Raw genomic sequence first — 18,918 nt, forward strand, 5'->3', positions numbered from 1 at the left:
GAAGGATCTAACACCACGTTTCTTACAGGCCACACAGGGAACAAGGAAGGGAAGGTGATCTTGGGCACACCTTGGGTCAACCCTGCCCCCTTCTGGAAGTTGGCCTATATCATTGTCAGTGGGTGTCTGCTTGTGACTCAGGTAGGGAGAAGGATACCAAGTTTCCTTTTCTTTTTCTTTTTTCTTTTTGAGACAGCCTTACGCAGTTGCCCAGGCTGGAGTGCAGTGGCGTAATCTTAGCTCACTGCAGACTCCACCTCCTGGGTTCAAGCAATTCTGCCTCAGCCTCCCAAGTAGCTGGGATTACAGGTGCACACCATCACGCCCAGCTAATTTTTTGTATTTTCTGTAGAGGCAGGGTTTTGCCATGTTGGCCAGGCTGGTCTCGAACTCCTGACCTCAAGTGATCCATCCACCTCGGCCTCCCAAAGTGCTGGGATTATGGGTGTGAGCTACCGCGCCCGGCCGGGGCACCAAGTTTCATCCCTTCTGAATGCAGTGCAGCTTCTGAGAATGGGTAGCACTTATTGAGGATCTACTGTGTGCCAGGCATTCTCCACCTGCGGTCTCATTCCCAGCCACAATTCTTAGAAAGTACACAGCCTCAACTTTTAGATTTTGTAAAAGTTTTTTATTTTTCAGTTTTTGTAGAGATGAGGTCTCACCATGTTGCCCTGGCTGGTCTTGAACTCCTGGCCTCAAGCCTTCCTTCCGCCTCGGCCTCCCCAAGTGCTGAGATTACAGGCCTGAGCTGCTGCACAGCCATGATTTTGTTAAAGGCAGACACAGAGAGGTGAAGTGATCTGCTAGAAATCACAGCTTTTAAGAAGAGGAGTCACATTTGAACTCTGGCCTCTGATGCCAGATCTGCAGGTCACATGTTCACCATGCCCCGGATGACCCTGACTGCCCTCCCCACCTCTGCTGTGAGGCACAGGGCAGGTTTCCGCCTGAGGACGTGAGGAGCCTGGGACGACTCCTTTGGTCTCTTCCGGGGTCTTCAAAAACCTGGGGGTCCCGGGTGTGAAGAAAGGGGTCTGCGCTCTCAGCTGTCAGGCTCCAGGCGCTGTGACAGGACGCCGAGGACGCGCTGGAACTTCTCAAAGCGTTCAGCGCGCGGAGCTCCCGCGCCCCGGCTACCCCAGAGCAGCCTCCGCAGGAAGCCGGTGGTCAGGGCCTCCCTCAGCTCTGGGTTAGGCCGGAATCCTGGAAACAAGGTCAGGTGGGCTGGGGGCGGGGCCCAGGCGCCCGCCTCGCCCCTCCCAACCTCCAGCACCTGCCTTTCCCCGGAGGACTTTGACCCAACAGCGGCCCGGGAGGGACTTGCCCCACCTGCGGGATGACTAGGCGGGGTCAGAGGGGAGGGGGCTTCCAGCCCTCTGCAGGAATGGGGGTGGGGTGCCTGAGGGGCTCTACTAGAGTGCAAGGGGGTGGCCTGTTCCAGGTGCCAGATCCTGGGGGTCCCGCCTTAGGGGCTGTGCCTGGACGTGGGGCTGCACCGGTGGCGGGATCCCAGGTTGTCGGGGAAGGTGGGGGATCTTGTCGGCTGGGCTGCCCTAGGATAGGAGGGAGGAATCGTTTGGAGGGAGCAGGGCGTTCCTCGAGATCGAGATCCCTGGGGTGCGGGATCGTTCTAGGTGGGAAGGGGGAGTGGGGACCCACGGAGGTGGCTCTGGGGGCAGGTCAGCCCGTTTTGAGGTGGACGGCCCTGTTCCTATCAATACCGCTGGAAGCAGCGTTTGCTTGGGGCGAGAACCTTCCTGGAGTGGAGACGTCCCAGTTTGGGTGGGGCTCCGGGAGGCGTGGCGAGAGGCTCCCTTCCTGGGACAGGTTGGGTTTGGGGGTCCGGCCAGAACTTGCTGGATCTGAAGTCTGCAGTACAGAGCAGAGGGAACGCTCACCTCGCAGGCGCTGGGCTGCCACCTTGCGGAATTTGGGTGCGTCCCGGGCCATGTGACGCGCCCCGTGCAGGGTGCGCAGCAGCCGCTCGCAGCTCTCATCCAGCGGCCCCGCGACTTCCTCGCCCTCCAGCAGGCGCACCATGGGTGCCACGTGCGGCAGCGCCACCTCGCCGGGGTCGCAGGGTCCTGCGGAGGGAGAGGGCCTGATCTGGGTTTGGGGCTGTAGATAGGGCATGGGGCAGAGGTGGAACCTAGGACAGATGCAAGGGCGGGGCTTAGGATTGAGCGACAGCGGGGTCTGTGGACAGGGGCCAGGATCACAAGCCCCGTATGGGGGGCGGGGTCTATGGCGAAGGGGCGGGGCCTAGGGAAAGGGGCTGGGATCAAGGCTGGTAAGGGGGCGTGGCCCTAGGAACAAGTCCCGTGTGGAGGGCAGGGCCTAGAACTGATGTAGGAACAGGGCATAGGACTAGATTAAGATTTCTGTTAAATTTGGTCTGGGCCCCCGGAGGATGCCAAGCCCCAGACCTTCACTCACCAGCGCCCTCATCCAGAGCCCGCATCAGCGGCTTCAGCTCCTGTTCAAAGGCCAGCGCAGCCTCCGTGTGGCTCCTTCGGAGCTGGCGCCACGTGTGCTCCAACCGGGACACCTGGGAGAAGAGACCTGCGCATGCCTCCTCTCCTGTCTTCCCAGTCACCCGCACTCCAGCTTCCTCCACTCCCTGCTCCCCACGAACCTGGGGCATGAGCAGGGCGCCCATGACCGCAGCCAGCCCGGGCAGGTCCCCCGCTGCCCCTGGCCGCAGCGCCAGCGCCAGCTCTACCAGGCCCCTCAGTGCGGCTGCGCGCTCCTCCAGCGGCCCCGAGCAGCCCAGCACTGCCAGTGCCCCGGCCAGCGCCAGTGTCTCATGCCTGCAGAAGCGGAGGGCAAGGGTCTGGGGGCAGTGGGGAGGTTTGTAATGCAGGAGTGAGGGGGGATAGGATGTGGCATTGCCCCATCTCCCTTCTTCCCTGGGGAACCATGAGTGGGGAGCTGTTTGGAGACTTTCGGAAGTCGGGGGGAATTGGCCTTTCCCAGCCAAGATTCCAAGCGGCTGGCTCACCTCTCCAGCAGTTCCAACCTCAGGCGACATCCATGGGGAAGAGTGAGCAGCTCCAGGCCAGATGAGACCCCCATGTTGTCCCGCTGAACCCTGGTCACTCCCAGGAGGCCTGTGGCCTGCGGAAGGGAATGGGGAAGTCAGGTGAAGTGTGATTATGTAGGTATGGTGGGGTCTTGCCCTGGGCCTGGAGAGGAGCATCTCAGCAGGTGACCCACCTGGCAGTCTACCAATAGCAGGTGAAGGGCAGTGCTCCCAGGATGGTGCTCCAGGAACAGGCCACGGAGAGTATGGAGGACTTGGGGTTCCAGGGGCCGATTCTGGGGGCCCAGGAGGCAGGAGGGGGTATCAGGGGGGCAGAAAGAGATCTCAGCCTGTGGTCTTGTAAAACATCTGTTCTCTTCCTCCTCATCTTCCTCAGCCTCCCACCATGGGGCCTCTGGCTCTGGGCAGCTTTGGCTCAGGGATGTTCCCTGGACACAGGGTACTCGGGGCACCAGCTCGCAGTACGTTGGGGGACGTTCAGAGGCATCAGGAAGTTCGAAGGAGGGTGTCCGGGGAGGCTTCGCTGGTGCCTTGGCTTGAAGCTGCCCATCGGAGGCTCTGAGACTGTTGGCAACAGTTCCCAGGGGAGCAGGGGCCTTCAGCAACACGGGGTCACTGCCCGTTCGGGGCAAGGCAGATACGGGCATGGCGAAGGCTTCTGGAGATCATACAAGAGGGGTCAATGGGAATACACAGAGAAGATTGCTGAATGGGCGGGGGTGAGAGCTTCATGGGCTACTACCCACCTGATCCATCCACTCATTCCAATAATGGGGTATCCCAACCTATCCAGGGGCAGTTTTGAATTTCAACAACCTCAACAGTAGAAATGCTAACATGCTTACACATGGTTGGAAAACTTTGGCATCTCTATCGTTCTGTAAATTCTTTTTAAAAAATTTTTATTTTATTTTATAGAGATGGGATCTCACTGTGTTGCCCAGACTGGTGGACTGGTGTGGAATTCCTAGTCTCAAGCAAGCCTCCCTCCTTGGCCTCCCAAAGTGCTGGGATCACAGGCATGAGCCACCTTGCCTGACCCTATGAATTCTGAATACTACATTTTAAATTTGAATTCTTTGTTTTTGCCCCTCTGACTGAAAGATGGTAAGCAGTGACCCCACGAAATTAAAATTTTTTTTCAAAAAAAAGGATGAAGGTGGTGGTTGATGCCTGTAATCTCAGCATTTTGGGAGGAGTCAAGGTGAGAGGATCGCTTGAGGCTAGGGATTCCAGACCAGTCTGGGCAACATAACAAGATCTTGTCTCTACAAAAAGTTAGAAAATTAGCTGGTATGATGGCATGCACCTGTGGTCCCAGCTACTTGGGAGGCTGAGGTGGGAGGATCACTTGAGCCAGAGGCTGCAGTGAGGTATGACTGCACCACTGCACTCCAGCTTGGATGACAGAGTGAGACCCTATCTCAAAAAAAAAAAAGATATCTATGTATCTATAATTAAGTATAGATATATCTCTCTATGTCATATCTATACAGATATATATCTATATATTATATAAATATATAATATATACTTAAATTAAGTATATCTTAAAATTAACATTAAATATATAATGTTGCCCTATATATTATATATAATTACATTTATATATGATAGATATTTTACTTTTCTCTTTTTTATGATAATATATATATTATATCTCTCCATAGATATATCTATATAAATATATATAATTAATACAGATATCTATAGAGAGGCAGAAAGTATAAAAAATTCACAACCAAACCATGTATGGTATGCCACTCAGATAAGTATCAAAGAAACCAAGCTTATTAAACTTTCTTTTTCTTTTTTTTCTTTTTTATTTCTTCTAAACAAACAAACAAAAAAGCAACAACAAAAAAAAACAGGATACACGTGCAGAATGTGCAGGTTGGTCACACGAGTATCCGTGTGCCATGGTGGCTTTTGCTGCAGCTACTGGATCCCTCCTCTCAGTCCCCTCCCCTCATCCTAAACTTTTAAATGATGTCATTTGTAAGTTGGTGGCATGTTGACCTCCTGGACTATTAGTACTTAAAACTGTACTAAGACTTTTGGGAGCCTGTATTTACCATGCCTTTGAATAGGCTCTTTTCTAGGAACTTGAAACCATCCAACAGTGCCTGGCTCACTCTGAGTTAATTAAGGTCCAAAGTGCTCACTGTAGCTGAAAAATCCTCAGAATCTGAGTCCCAGGGTCTCTCTCTCTGACTCTCCCCTCATTCCCTCTGCTTCAGCTACACTCATCTGTCCCTCCTTCCCTCCCTCCCTCCCTTCATTCCTTCCTTCCTTTCTTTTCTTTCTTGTCGGAGTCTCACTCTGTCACCAGGCTGGAGTGCAGTGGCGCCATCTCAGCTTATTGCAACCTCTGCCTCCCAGGTTGAAGTGATTCTCCTGCTTCAGCCTCCTGAGTAGCTGGGACTACAGGCACCACCACACTCCCCTAATTTTTGTATTTTTAGTAGAGATGTTGACCAGGATAGTCTTGATCTCGACCTCGTGATCCGCCTGCCTCGGCCTCCCAAAGTGCTGGGATTACAGGCATGAGCCACCGCACCTGGCCCTTTCTTTTCTTCTTTCTTTTAAAATTTGAGACAGGGTCTCACCCTCTGTGGCCCAGGCTGGAGTGCAATGGTGCAATCACGGCTCACTGCAGCCTTGACTTCCTGGGCTCAAGTATCCTCCTGCTTCAACCTTCCAAGTAGCTAGGACCACAGGGGTGCAACACTACGCCCAGCTACCCACTTATTTTTTGGTTGAATGAACAGCTTAAATTTTTTTTATTTTTTATTTTTTGAGACGGAGTCTCACTCTGTCGCCCAGGCTGGAGTGCAGTGGCGCGATCTCGGCTCACTGCAAGCTCCGCCTCCCGGGTTCACACCATTCTCCTGCCCCAGCCTCCTGAGTAGCTGGGACTACAGGCGTCGCCACCTCGCCCGGCTAGTTTTTTGAAGTTTTAGTAGAGACAGGGTTTCACCGTGTTAGTCAGGAGGGTCTCGATCTTCTGACCTCGTGATCTGCCCGCCTGGGCCTCCCAAAGTGCTGGGATTACAGACGTGAGCCACTGCGCCCGGCCTAACAGCTTAAATTCTTGTTCTGCCCCGAGAGCCTTTGCACTGCCTCTTCCTCCTGCCTGGTTATCCCCCGGTTATCCACCTTGTTCCCTCCCTCATTTCTTTCAATTTTATTTTTTTCTGCAATGGGGCCTTTCCTGTCTACTATTTAAAATTGCTTGCCTGGGTGCAATGGCTCACGCCTGTAATCCCAGCACTTTGGGAGTTCGAGGTGGGTAGATCGCCTAAGGTCAGGAGTTTGAAGACCAGCCTGACCAAAATGGTGAAACTCCATCTCTACTAAAAATACAAAATTAGCAGGGCGTGGTGCACATGCCTGTAATCTCAGCTACTCAGGAGACTGAGGCAGGAGAATCGGTTGAACCCAGGAGGTGGAGGTTGCAGTGAGTCGATATTGCGCCATTGCACTCCAGCCTGGGCAACAAGAGCAAAACTCTATCTCAAAAATAAATAAACAAATAAACAAACAGACAAACAAATATAAAATAAAATTATAATACACATCTCCATCTTTATAGTCCCTATCTCCCTTACTCTGTTTTTTGTTTGCTTTGGTTTTTTTGAGACAGAGTCTCACTCTGTCACCCAGGCTGGAGTGTGGTGGCGTAATCTCGGCTCACTGCAACCTCCACCTCCCAGGTTCAAGCAATTCTCCTGCCTCAGCCTCCTGAGTAGCTGGGATTACAGGCATATGCCACCACACCTGGCTAATTTTTTTTTTTTTTTTAGTAGAGATGCGTTTTCACCATGTTGGCGAGGCTGGTCTCGAACTCCTGACCTCAGGTGATCCACCCACCTCGGCCTCCCAAAGTGCTAGAATTACAGACCTGAGCCACCTCACCCTTCCCTTGCTGTTTTATTATTATTTATTATTTATTTTTTATTTTTTTGAGACAGAGTCTCACTCTGTTGTCTAGGCTGGAGTGCAATGGCGTGATCTTGGCTCATGGCAACCTCCGCCTCCTGGGTTCAAGCAATTCTCATGCCTCAGCCTCCCGACTAGCTGGGATTACAGGCGTGCACCACCACGCCCGGCTAATTTTTGTAGTTTTAGTAGAGACAGGGTTTCTCCATGTTGGCCAGGCTGGTCTCGAACTCCTGACTTCAGGTGATCCACCCACCTCGGCCTCCCAAAGTGCTGGGGATTACAGGCCTGAGCCACTGTGCCTGGCCTTCCCTTACTGTTTTAATTTTCAACTTGAAGCAAACAAAATTGCCTTATTTCTGTGGTTCATGGTTTGTTGTCCTTTCATAGACTGTTGGCTCCCACCGGGCAGGGATCTTTGTCTCTTTCTGGTTCACTGATGTATTCTAGCACTCTGTGCAGGGCCTGGGATGCAGGAAGGGCTCATGTTGAATGGGGCTGGGAGAAGGATGGGAAAAAAGGAGCATGAGGGGGCATTCAGGTGAGTCCTCCTTTAGGTAAGACTGTCAGACTCAACTGCTTTGAGGAACTTACCCTGGATGGAGAGGAGCCATTCAGGAAAAAATTAGGGGAATGAGAATGTTTGTGTCACTGGTGGAAATGTAAAGTACAAAGGCCCCAAGGCAGGAATAAAAGCCTGAGGGTTCGAACAACTACAAGGAGGGCTGTGTGACTAGCATGAGGAGGGTATGTAGCAGAAGTTGTTAGCAAGGTAAGCTGTGGTCAGAACAGGTACAGCTCCTTGGAATAATTGTAAACACACATTTTCTTTTTTTTTTTTTTCTTGAGATGGAGTTTTGTTCTGTCACCCAGGGTGGAGTGCAGTGGCGTCATCTCGGCTCACTGCAACCTTCGCCTCCCAGGTTCAAGCGATTCTCCTGCTGCAGCCTCCCAAGTAGCTGGGATTACAGGTGCATGCCACCATGCTCGGCTAATTTTGTGTTTTTACTGGAGATGGGGTTTCACCATGTTGGCCAGGCCAGTCTCGAACTCCTGACCTCAAATGATCCACCAGCCTTGGCCTCCCAAAGTGCTGGGATTACAGGCATGAGCCACTGCGCTCAGCCTTGTAAACACACATTTTAAGCACCCACAAAGTCCCTGAGTGTTTCAAGTCATCGCGATTGTCATCATTTTCTAAAGCAAGAAATTGAGGCTCCAACAGGTTCCTGCACCTGACTAAGATCTCTTAGGTGGTGAGTTGCAAAGCCAATCCCTGAACCACAGGCCGTTCTGGTAGACACTCACCTATCCCAGTGGGGTCTTCTCTTGACTGTCCCATATGTGCCAAATCTGCAGGCTGACTGTTGCTCCACTTCCTTGCCCTGGGGGACAGAGTGGGAGAGACCTGTAGTCCCCACCTAAGCAGAGTGTCCCTCACCAATATCTGGAAAACCCTGTGTCCAGTTACTCTGTACCAGTGAGTCTCAACCACCCAAGGTGACCTGTGTCCAGGGGACTCTTAGCAACGTGTGGAGACATCTTTAGTTGTCACGACTAGTAGCATCTAGTTGGATGGAGCTCAGAAATGCTGCTCAACATCCTACGATGCACATGACATCTCCACCTCCTCCCCCACAACTAAAAACGTTCGGGCCTCAAAACTCAACCAAGGCTGGGCGCGGTGGCTCACACCTGTAATCCCAGCACTATGGGAGGCTGAGGTGGGTGGATCACTTGAGGTCGGGAGTTTGAGACCAGCCTGGCCAACAGGGTGAAACCCTGTCTCTACTAAAAATACAAAAAACTAGCCTGGCGTGGTGGCTCATGCCTGTAATCCCAGCACTTTGGGAGGCCGAGGCAGGTGGATCACTTGAGGTCAGGAGTTTGAGACCAGCCTGGCCAACATGGTGAAACCCTGTCTCTACTAAAAATATAAAAAATTAGCCAGGCATGGTGGTGCACCCCCGTAATCCCAGCTACTCGGGAAGCTGAGACAGGAGAATCGTTTAAACCCGGGAGGCGGAGGTTGCAGTGAGCTGAGATCGTGCCATTGCACTCCAGCCTGGGCAACAGAGTGAGACTTAGACTGAAGAAAGAAATAAAAAATAAGGCCGGGCGCGGTGGCTCAAGCCTGTAATCCCAGCACTTTGGGAGGCCGAGACGGGCGGATCACGAGGTCAGGAGATCGAGACCATCCTGGCTAACACAATGAAACCCCGTCTCTACTAAAAAAAAATACAAAAAAAAAAACCTAGCTGGGCGAGGTGGCGGGCGCCTGTAGTCCCAGCTACTCGGGAGGCTGAGGCAGGAGAATGGTGGGAACCCGGGAGGCGGAGCTTGCAGTGAGCTGAGATCCGGCCACTGCACTCCAGCCTGGGTGACAGAGCGAGACTCGGCCTCAAAAAACAAAACAAACAAACAAAAAAAACTCTTTCCGTCAAATCCCTTCCATAGACCATAAACTACAAACTATATAGCTGGGTGCTCTACCATTTTTGAATCACTCTTTGATTAAATTCATTACTTTAGTGGTGACTGGCATAAACTTTTAATAGAATAAAAGAGGGACTGGAAACCTCACTGGACTGAAACTCTTCCCATTCATGAACCCGCACCCTGAGTCAGAATTCTCCCCTGACGCCCCTCCCGTGGTCCCTGCACAATCTGTGAGACGCGGCCCTGCGGGTGCGGAGCGGCCCAGAAAGGGCTCAAGGCCAGGGCACAGTCACAGCGCCTGGAGGAGACAGGTGGCCCGGGGTCCGCAGTCAGCGCAGCCGCCATCTTATGNAAAAAAAAAAAAAAAAAAAAAAAAAAGTCAACCATTGAGTTGGAAAACCCTGAGAGTGCTGGGTGTTCTTAAGGAGGCAGGGAGACTGTGAGTACCTGAGAGGCTCTGTCCGAGCTGGGCCATCCATCAGGGTGTCCTCGCTAAAGCTGCGTCGCAGAGGCCTCTGCCAAGTCACAGGCCTGGAGACCACAGCCCCTGTGGCCTGGGACAGTGGGCGCCTGCCTGTCACATAACTGCGAACCAGAGCGGGCATGCTGGGGAACTGCTCATCCTCCAGCTGAAAGAGAGCTGTGGGTCGGCCTGGCCGGGGACGCAGGGCCACACGGAACACCTCAAAATGGAGGGCTGAGCCCCGCCAGCGGCAGGAGATCACGGGGTGGCCCCCACGAGACCCAGAGGCGCGAACCAGGAAGTCGCCATCTTGCTGAAGAAGAGCTTCAGCCTTCTGTGGATGGAGGTCAGGGGGCAGAGGAATTAAGAATGAGCCCAGAGCAGTGGTTAATGGTGTCTCCCCCCATCATCACCCCCACCACCCAAGAAAAGCTACCCCAGTGAAACTTCTGTGGCAGACAAAGACTGGGAAGTTTCACACCAAGGTCTGTCCCCTATTCTGCTGGCACCTATGTAGACTACATTTCCCAGGCTCCCTTGCAGCTAGGGTTGTCATGTGATAACTGGCCAATGGGATATGGGGTAGAAGGGCTATGGGAAATATCCAGACCTGGTCCATAAAACCCTCCTGCACAGTCTTGTATGTTCTGTCCCCTATCTGTCAGCTGATATCCCCAAAGCCCTGAGGGATGACAGAGCTACATGATATACTTGGCTTCCAACTGATATATGGAGCTTTGCATCTCCACTTCTCAACCACCTTGGACTATGACATTAACATGTTGACTGTGTTTAGCTGGTGATATATTGGGAATGTTTGTTACAGCCACTAGGTGACACTGACCAATGCAACATCCAATTTGGTAAATGCACTGGGCTTGTTATGCAAATATGGCTTCAAGAGAACCCATTAGCTGGATGCTTCCAGATTGGGGCCCCCTCTTTTATAAACATTTGCAAGCAGTCTTATGCTAGCTGTGGTGGCTGGTGTCAAAATAGGGTAGGAAGGGTGGGGCACAGTGGTTCACACCTGTAATCTCAGCACTTTGGGAGGCTGAGGAGGGCAGATCACTTGAGATCAGGAGTTTGAGACCAGCCTGGGCAACATGGCAAAACTCTGTCTTTACCAAAAAATATAAAAATTAGGTGAGCATGGTGGTGTGCACCTGTCATTCCAGCTACTCAGGAGGCTGAGGTGGGAGAATTGCTTGAACCCAGGAGGCAGAGGTTGCAGTGAACCGAGATGGAGCCATTGCATTCCAGCATGGGTGACAGAGTGAGATCATGTCTCAAAAAAAAAAAAAAAAAATGGTGTGGGGCAGCAGGCAGAAAGGCCAGGACCCCAGAGAGAGGCAAAGTAGAGGTGAATGTGGGATCTGGGGACGGAATAATAGATGTAGCAGACACACGTGTAACCCTTACTATATGTCAAGCATTGCTTTAAATGTAAAGGGTATTGACTCCTGTAATTCCTGTAACAAGGGTGGTAGGTATTATTATACCTTTTTTCTTTTTTTTTCTTTGAGACGGAGTTTTACTCTTGGTGCCCAGGCTGGAGTGCAATGGCACGATCTCGGCTCACTGCAACCTCCGCCTCCCAGGTTCAAGCGATTCTCCTGTCTCAGCCTCCCGAGTAGCTGGGATTACAGGCACGTGCCACCATGCCTGGCTAATTTTTTGTATTTTTAGTAGAGATGGGGTTTCATAATATTGGTCAGGCTGGTCTCGAACTGCTGACCTCAGGTGATCCACCTGCCTCGGCCTCCCAAAGTGCTGGGATTACAGGCACGAGTGACCGTGCCTGGCCCATTTTTTTTTTCCAGCCTTTTTTTTTTTTTTTTTTTTTTTGAGTCAAGGTCTCTCTCGATTGCCCAGGCTGAGTGCAGGGGAGCAATCATGGCTTACCCACAGCCTTGACCTCCTGGGCTTAAGCAATCCTCCCATCTCAGCCTCCTGAGTAGTTGGGACAACAGTTACCTGCCACCTATGCCTGGCTAATTTTTGTATTTTTTCTTTTTTTTTGTAGAGACAGAGTTCTGCTATGTTGCCCAGACTGGTTTGGGACTCCTGACCTCAAGTGATCCTCCTGCCTCAGCCTCCCAAAGTGCTGGGATTACAGGCATGAGCCAATATGCCTGGCCTGCTATCCCTATGTTAAAGATGGGGGAGACTGAGGCCCAGAGAGGTCAAATACCCTGCCCAAGGTCACACACAATATAAGTTGTAGGGTTTGGATTTGAACCTAGGGTGTCTGGGTCTAGATTATGGGCTTTTAACTTTTTTTTTTTTTTTTTTTTTTTTGAGACGGAGTCTCTGTCTGTGGCCCGGGCTGGAGTGCAGTGGCCGGATCTCAGCTCACTGCAAGCTCCGCCTCCCGGGTTCACACCAATTCTCCTGCCTCAGCCTCCTGAGCAGCTGGGACTACAGGCGCCCGCCACCATGCCCGGCTAATTTTTTTTATTTTTAGTAGAGACGGGGTTTCACCGTGTTAGCCAGGATGGTCTCGATCTCCTGACCTCGTGATCCGCCCGTCTCGGCCTCCCAAAGTGCTGGGATTACAGGCTTGAGCCACCGCGCCCGGCCCGGGCTTTTAACTATTAAGCTATACTGCCTCTCATGATTTCATTAGATGCTCAGGGTCCCAGAATTTTTGGGGGTGACAACTGAGTTTCAGATGGAGGTGGGAGCCTCAGATTTATTTGTTTGTTTATTTATGTTTTTGACAGAGTCTCACTCTGTCACCCAGTCTGGAGTGCAGTGGCACAATTTTGGCTCACTACAACCTCTGCCTCCTGGGTTCAAGAGATTCTCCCGCCTCAGCCTCCCAAGTAGCTGGGACTACAGGCGCATACCACCACGTCTGGCTAATTTTTGTATTTTTAGTAGAGATGTGGTTTCACCATGTTGTCCAGGCTGGTCTTGAACTCCTGACTTCAAGTGATCCACCTGCCTTGGCCTCTCAAAGTGTTAGGATTACAGGCGTGAGCCACCGTGCCTGGCTCAGGAGCCTCAGATTTAGAGGGAAATACCAGGAGGTAGATGGAGTTCAGAGGGAGAGACAGCCTGAGCCAAGAGTGGTTTGGGGGGCATTAGGACTCTCCTTAAGCTTCATCACCAATCTCATCATCCCAAAGAAAGTGATAATTTAAATATAGTGACAGTCCCCAACCAGCCAACCTTCAAGACAGTCCCCAGCCCTCTGCCATCTGTCCCAATAGACCTTGGCACTAAGTCCCTCATCCAGGGACCCAGGAGTCCTCAGCAAGGGTGGGAGAGACTCCCCACCAGATGGTGCCGAGGCCTTGCTGTGGGTGGTACCTGGCGGGACAGGAGGCCGTGGTACCAGGGTTGGCCAGCAAGGTCTTCTCCATCCTGTGGCACTTGCATGGAGCTCTTGGGGACAGAAGGTTCAAGGGCCGAGCTCTGCACTTGCAACAGGCCTCAGTCTTCCACATCTGTAAAATGGGAATAATTAGCCCTGCTTGAGTGTCTGGGTCAGCTTCTTCTATCCTCTTCTTAATTTTGGAGACAGCTCCATCAAATCTTTTTTTTTTTTTTTTTGAGACAGAGTTTCATTCTGTCACCCAGGCTGGAGGGCAATGGTGTGATCTTGGCTCACTGCAACCTCTGCCTCCTGGGTTCAAGCGATTCTCCTGCCTCAGCCTCCCAAGTAGCTGGGATTACAAGCGTGCACCACCACACCCAGCTAATTTATTTTTATTATTTTTTTTTTTGTATTTTTAGTAGAGACAGGGTTTCTCCATGTTGGCCAGGCTGGTCTTGAACTCCTGACTTCAGGTGATCCACCCGCCTCAGCCTCCCCAAAGTGCTGGGATTACAGGCACAAGCCACCCCACCCAGACTTTTTTACATTTAAAGAGAGAGGTCTCACTGTGGTGCCCAGGCTGGAGTGCAGTGCCTATTCACAGGTGTGATCATAGCACACTTTAGCCTTGAATTCCTGGGCTCAAGGAATCTTCTAGCCTCAACCTTTCAAGTAGTGGGGATGACAGATGTCACCATCGTGCCTGTTCCAAATATAATGCAATTTTTATGAAGAAAGAAACATGACTGATGATGACATCATGCCACCCCATCTTGCAGAAATTTAATTAATGAATTCACTGAACTCCCATTTATTGAGCACCTATGGGGTCCCAGGCTCTGTTCTAGTCCCTAGAGACATAGCATTGAACAAAATAGATGGAAATCTCTGGTCTTGGGAGCTGACATTCTACTGGGGAGAGGCACCTCAGAAATGAACTAGATGATGGTGTACATGAGTGAGTTCTAGACAAAAAAACTAAACCGTGGATGGGATATAATGAAAGTACAGGTGCTGGGGTGAACACTTTTTTTTTTTTTTTTTGAGACAGGGTCTTGCTTTGTTGCCCAGGCTGGAGTGCAGTGGTGCAATCACAGTCATTGCAGCCTTGACCTCCTGGGCTCAAGTGATCCTCCCACTCATCCTTCTGAGTAGCTGGGACTACGAGCATGGGCCACTGTACCTGGCTAATTTTTTTTTTTTTTGAGACCGAGTCTCACTCTGTTGCCCAGGCTGGAGTGCAGTGGCGTGATCTCAACTCACTGCAACTTCCACCTCCTGTGTTCAAGCAATTCTTGTGCCTCAGCCTCCTGAGTAGCTGGGACTACAGGCGTGTGACACCATGCCTGGCTAATTAAAAAAATTTTTTTTTTTTTTTTGAGACGGAGTCTCCCTCTGTCACCCAGGCTGAAGTGCAGTGGTCGGATCTCAGCTCACTGCAAGCTCCACCTCTTGGGTTTACGCCATTCTCCTGCCTCAGCCTCCCGAGTAGCTGGGACTACAGGCGCCTGCCACCTCGCCTGGCTAGTTTTTTGTATTTTTTTAGTAGAGACGGGGTTTCACCGTGTTAGCCAGGATGGTCTCGATCTCCTGACCTCGTGATCGGCCCGTCTCGGCCTCCCAAAGTGCTGGGATTACAGGCTTGAGCCTGTAGTAGTAGAGATGGGGTTTCTCCATGTTGGCCAGGCTGCTCTCAAACTCCTGACCTCAGGTGATCCACCTGCCTCAGCCTCCCAAAGCACTAGGATTACCAGCATGAGCCACTGTGCCTGGCCATGCCTGGCTAATATATATATATATATATAAATTATATATATATATATAAATTACATATATATAAATTATATATATATTTTTAAAATATATATATATTTAAAAATATATATATATATAATATATATATCGGGTCTTGCCATGTTGCCCAGGCTGGGTGAACATTTTTGACTATGTGGCCAGGGAAGGTCTCATTGAGTAAAGTCTGGAAGGAATTCTGGGGAGTGTGCCAGGTGACTGGGTGAAAAAACATCCCAATCAGGGGGAATTTAACTTACAAACGTCCATGGCTTCTCGGCAACCTATGCGCACACTCAGAGGTTCTCAGGATAGGTGCAAATCTAACCCCTATTTTTTGCTTTAGAATGCAACACTGGCGGGGCCAGGCGCAGTGGCTCACTCTTGTAATTCTAGCACTTTGGGAGGTAGAGGCGGGTGGATCATCCGAGGTCAAGAGTTTGAGACCAGCCTGGCCAACACAGTGAAACCCCGTCTCTACTAAAAATACAAAAATTAGCCAGGCATGGTGGTAGTCCCAGCTACTCAGGAGGCTGAGGCGAGAGAATCGCTTGAACCCGGGAGGTGGATCCTGCAGTAAGCCGAGATCACACCACTGTACTCCAAACTGGGCGACCAAGCAAGACTCCATCTCGGGGGGGGGGAAAAAATGTAACCCAGGGTTAAGATGTTTAGAAGGTCACATTTTGTAGCAATGTCAGCAAACAGCAATGTTGCCTTTGCAGGTCCTTGTATTTCAGAGCCCATATATTTGGTCATCATGATGATCGAATTTAGATCTCAGACATTTTGGTAGTTTCCTGATAATCTCACAGGCCTCAGGGCCAGTGTGTCTCAGGTGTCTGTCTGGTGGGGGAGACTTCTCTGGATGGTCCAGAAGAAGATAATCTGCTTCTTACTCTCCTGCAAGCTCTCCCCGCAGCCCTGCAAAGTCTTCTGGGTCTGGTAGGGTCTGCAGAGAAATTTCTGTCTCCTGAGTCAGCAGGAAGTTCCCAGACTAGCCCTAGGTGGCTTTAGGGGAGGAGCTCTGGGCAGGGAGCCAGCTGCCCGTGCCGCATACCTGAAGCCAGGTGTGTCTTTGGAATGCCTTTGCACTTCCTGTTTGTCACCTGGACCAGGGCTAGCCTCGGTCTCAGAGTCTCCCAACCCCAAGTTCCTGCCTTGTGTCTCCCTTAGTGAGAGTGAAGTTGAGTCAATGGCAAGGTTCTGGTTAGTTTGGGGACACAGGGTGGCCATAGGTCAGCCAAAGGCCAACTAAGTCACTCTCCTGCCTCTGAGTCCTTTGGGATCATTTATTCGGGCACAGAAGAGAAGAAGGGGGCAGAGTCAGGCATCAGACCAAGCATGGGGAGAGGAGAGGGAATTATTCATGTTCCAGTTGGATCATAAACATGTGTCCACGTGTGGGGAGGGATGTGGAGGGTGGGAACCACCAGCACAGGCGATACAAACACAGATGTATGCAGGACTCGCTTTTGACATTGGACGAACATTGCTGGAGCACTTGCTGTGCACCAGGCTCTGTTCTAGAACCTAGAGATACAGTGACTAAGGAGATTAAAGCCTGGCACCGCCCTACCCTCCAGAGCTTGCAGTCAGCTGGGCAAGAGAGACCACAAACAAGCGCGAGATGAATGGAGAAGACAGACCATTTCTAAGAGTTATCAATGAAAGTGATAAGCCAGGGAGATGTGATAAAGGAGGCTGGACAGGACAGCCTCTCCTATAAAGTGACATTGGAACTGAGACCTCAGTACAGAAGGAGGCAGTTAGGCAAAGATTTCGAGGAGTCGTCTGGGTGAGGGGTACAGTAAGGGCAAAGGCCTGGAGGTGAGGTGGACTTGCTTTTTATATTTTACATCATCAAGGCGGCTGGTGTAGCCGGAATACCATGAGCAAGGAGCAGATAGGAGGGCAGCGATGTTAGAGAGATCAGGAGGAGAGACCGGGCAGAAACTGGTGGACTTTGAATTTTAATCTCTACTGCCCAAGGGTTTTAAGTAAAGGAGGGGCCCGATCTGATTCGCCGTTTAAAAGGATCACTCTGGCAAAAATGGAAACAATGGCTTTCTGTGCTGCACAGGAAATACACTTAGGGGATCACGCCCAGGTGAGCCCGGGCACACCGACACGCGTAATGCACAGCGACCCACTCATTCGCGAGGCGACCTCTTCTACCCCAGATCCTCCCTGCGAGCCGGTGGCCCCACCTGGAAAGAGAGGACGCCCCATCCCAATAATCTTGGTTCTGGATCTGTCCTGGGGCTCCACTCACCTAGGCAGGACCCGCGGGGCTCCCACGAGGCTGGGACCAGGCAGAAGCTGAGGCTCTGCGGCTCGGGGCTGCTGTCACCCCCGCCCTCCACGTTGCCACCGCCCCAGCCTTCCGAGACCACACCTAGTGGGAACCCAGCCCAGTTACCTGACCACGGCTCCTGCAGGCCCCGCCCCCTGCAGGCCCCGCCTCAAACTAACTTCCCAGGCTCTTGCTCCGCCCTCTTGAAACAATTTTTTTGCTACTAGCCACGCCCCCTGTGCGTGGCACCGCTTTCTCCATAGACCCGGCCCACTAGGGGAGCACTGCGCATCTTTTCCTGTCAATGGCCCCGCCCCTTGTACATAGCCTCGCCCACCCCGAGTGACTACGCCCACTCGCAACCACCTCCTTCTTAGCCCTGTCCCTTAGGGAAATAGAACAAATTTCATCCCAACGTTCCCGCCCCTTAGAACCCGGCCTCTCCCTTCCACCCAGGCGGCCCCAAGCACCCATGGTCCTTTGGTACCAGGGTGGGGTGGGGTGGGGTATCTCTCTCCCTTCCCCGCCAAGGCTCTGGGTCAGGGCAGGGCAACTCCCTCGGGCTCTTACGCCAGGCTGGGGTAGCTGCGGCGGCTGTGACGTAAGGAGGGGTGCGCTTCCTCCAGACCGCCCTCCTGGATTTTCCGGAAAGAAGCCCCATTTGGGTGGCGGGTTTTGTGGAGAGATATCCGGGAAAACGCGACAGCTTCCTTCAGTGACAGCACGCTGGAGGGGGGCGGGACTTTGGGGGAGGTGGAAGGCAAATCATTCAGGTGGTTTCCTAGGTGGGAGGAAGGGTAGGGGGGACTTCCATCATGATGCCTGGAGATGAACAAGATAAAAGGTGACAGGGACCTACAGCAAGAGAGAGGACGCTTTGGCCACGTTTATTGATAAGTTCCTCATATTAACATCAGTCGTGTCTTGTAGAGACGGTGTCTTGCTATATTGCCCAGACTGGAGCGCAGTGGCCTGATCATAGCTCACGGTAGCCTCAACTTCCTGGGCTGAAGCGATTCTCCCGCTTTAGCCTTCCAAGCAACTGAGGCTAAAGGTGCACACCACCACGCTCAGCTAATTTTATTTTATTTTTTTGTAGAGATGGGCTCTTAGTATGCTGCCCAGGCTCTGGAACTCCTGGGCTCATGCGATCTTCCTGCCTTGGCCTCCCAGAGCGCTGGGATTACAGACATGAGCCACTGTGCTTGGCCCCGTAACCACAGTCTGAAAAGCAGTAGCAGCAGCTAACATTTATTGAGCACTTACTGTATACCAGGGCTGTTCTGTCAACTGGCTTTTTTTTTTTTTTTTCTTTTTGAGATGGAGTTTCACTCTCGTTGCCCAGACTGGAGTGCAGTGGTAGCAATCTCAGCTCACTGCAACCTCCACCTCCCAGGTTCAAGCGATTCTCCTGCTGCAGCCTCCCGAGTAGCTGGGATTACAGGCTAATTTTTGTATTTTTAGTAGAGACGGGGTTTCACCATGTTGGCCAGAGCGGTCTCAAACTCTTGACCTCATGTGATTCACTTGCCTCGGCCTCCCAAAGTGCTGGGGTTACAGGTGTGAGGCCTCTATTTTACTTTTCAAACAGACCACCCTGTAAGGGTGATAGGTAA

General features: G+C 51.7%; 1 protein-coding gene across 1 annotated transcript; it reads right to left on the minus strand.

Moving 5' to 3' along the window:
- Positions 1–615: 615 nt before the first annotated feature.
- On the minus strand, positions 616–17,483 carry SH2D3A (SH2 domain containing 3A). The gene is made up of 10 exons (XM_025367532.1): positions 17,282–17,483; positions 13,209–13,345; positions 9,875–10,224; positions 8,297–8,373; positions 3,220–3,704; positions 3,005–3,120; positions 2,639–2,813; positions 2,440–2,551; positions 1,902–2,087; positions 616–1,206 (listed from the first exon to the last, which is right to left on the minus strand). Exons 2-10 carry the CDS (start codon positions 13,275–13,277, stop codon positions 1,046–1,048), a joined length of 1,731 nt encoding a protein of 576 aa, XP_025223317.1. The 5' UTR covers positions 13,278–13,345; positions 17,282–17,483; the 3' UTR covers positions 616–1,045.
- Positions 17,484–18,918: the final 1,435 nt, after the last annotated feature.

The sequence above is a fragment of the Theropithecus gelada genome, chromosome 19 (assembly GCF_003255815.1).
Source record: "Theropithecus gelada isolate Dixy chromosome 19, Tgel_1.0, whole genome shotgun sequence".
Taxonomy (NCBI): domain Eukaryota; kingdom Metazoa; phylum Chordata; class Mammalia; order Primates; family Cercopithecidae; genus Theropithecus; species Theropithecus gelada.

What these genes read in the sequence shown, in the direction of transcription:
- SH2D3A (XM_025367532.1), bottom strand. Translation starts at nt 13,277, where the DNA reads ATGCAAGTGCCACAGGATGGAGAAGACCTTGCTGGCCAACCCTGGTAC. An exon ending in GGCTCTGGATGAGGGCGCTG is followed by an intron (nt 2,088 to 2,439) that starts GTGAGTGAAGGT and finishes CTCCCTCCGCAG; the next exon opens with GACCCTGCGACCCCGGCGAG. An exon ending in GGCAGCCCAGCGCCTGCGAG is followed by an intron (nt 1,207 to 1,901) that starts GTGAGCGTTCCC and finishes CCTTGTTTCCAG; the next exon opens with GATTCCGGCCTAACCCAGAG.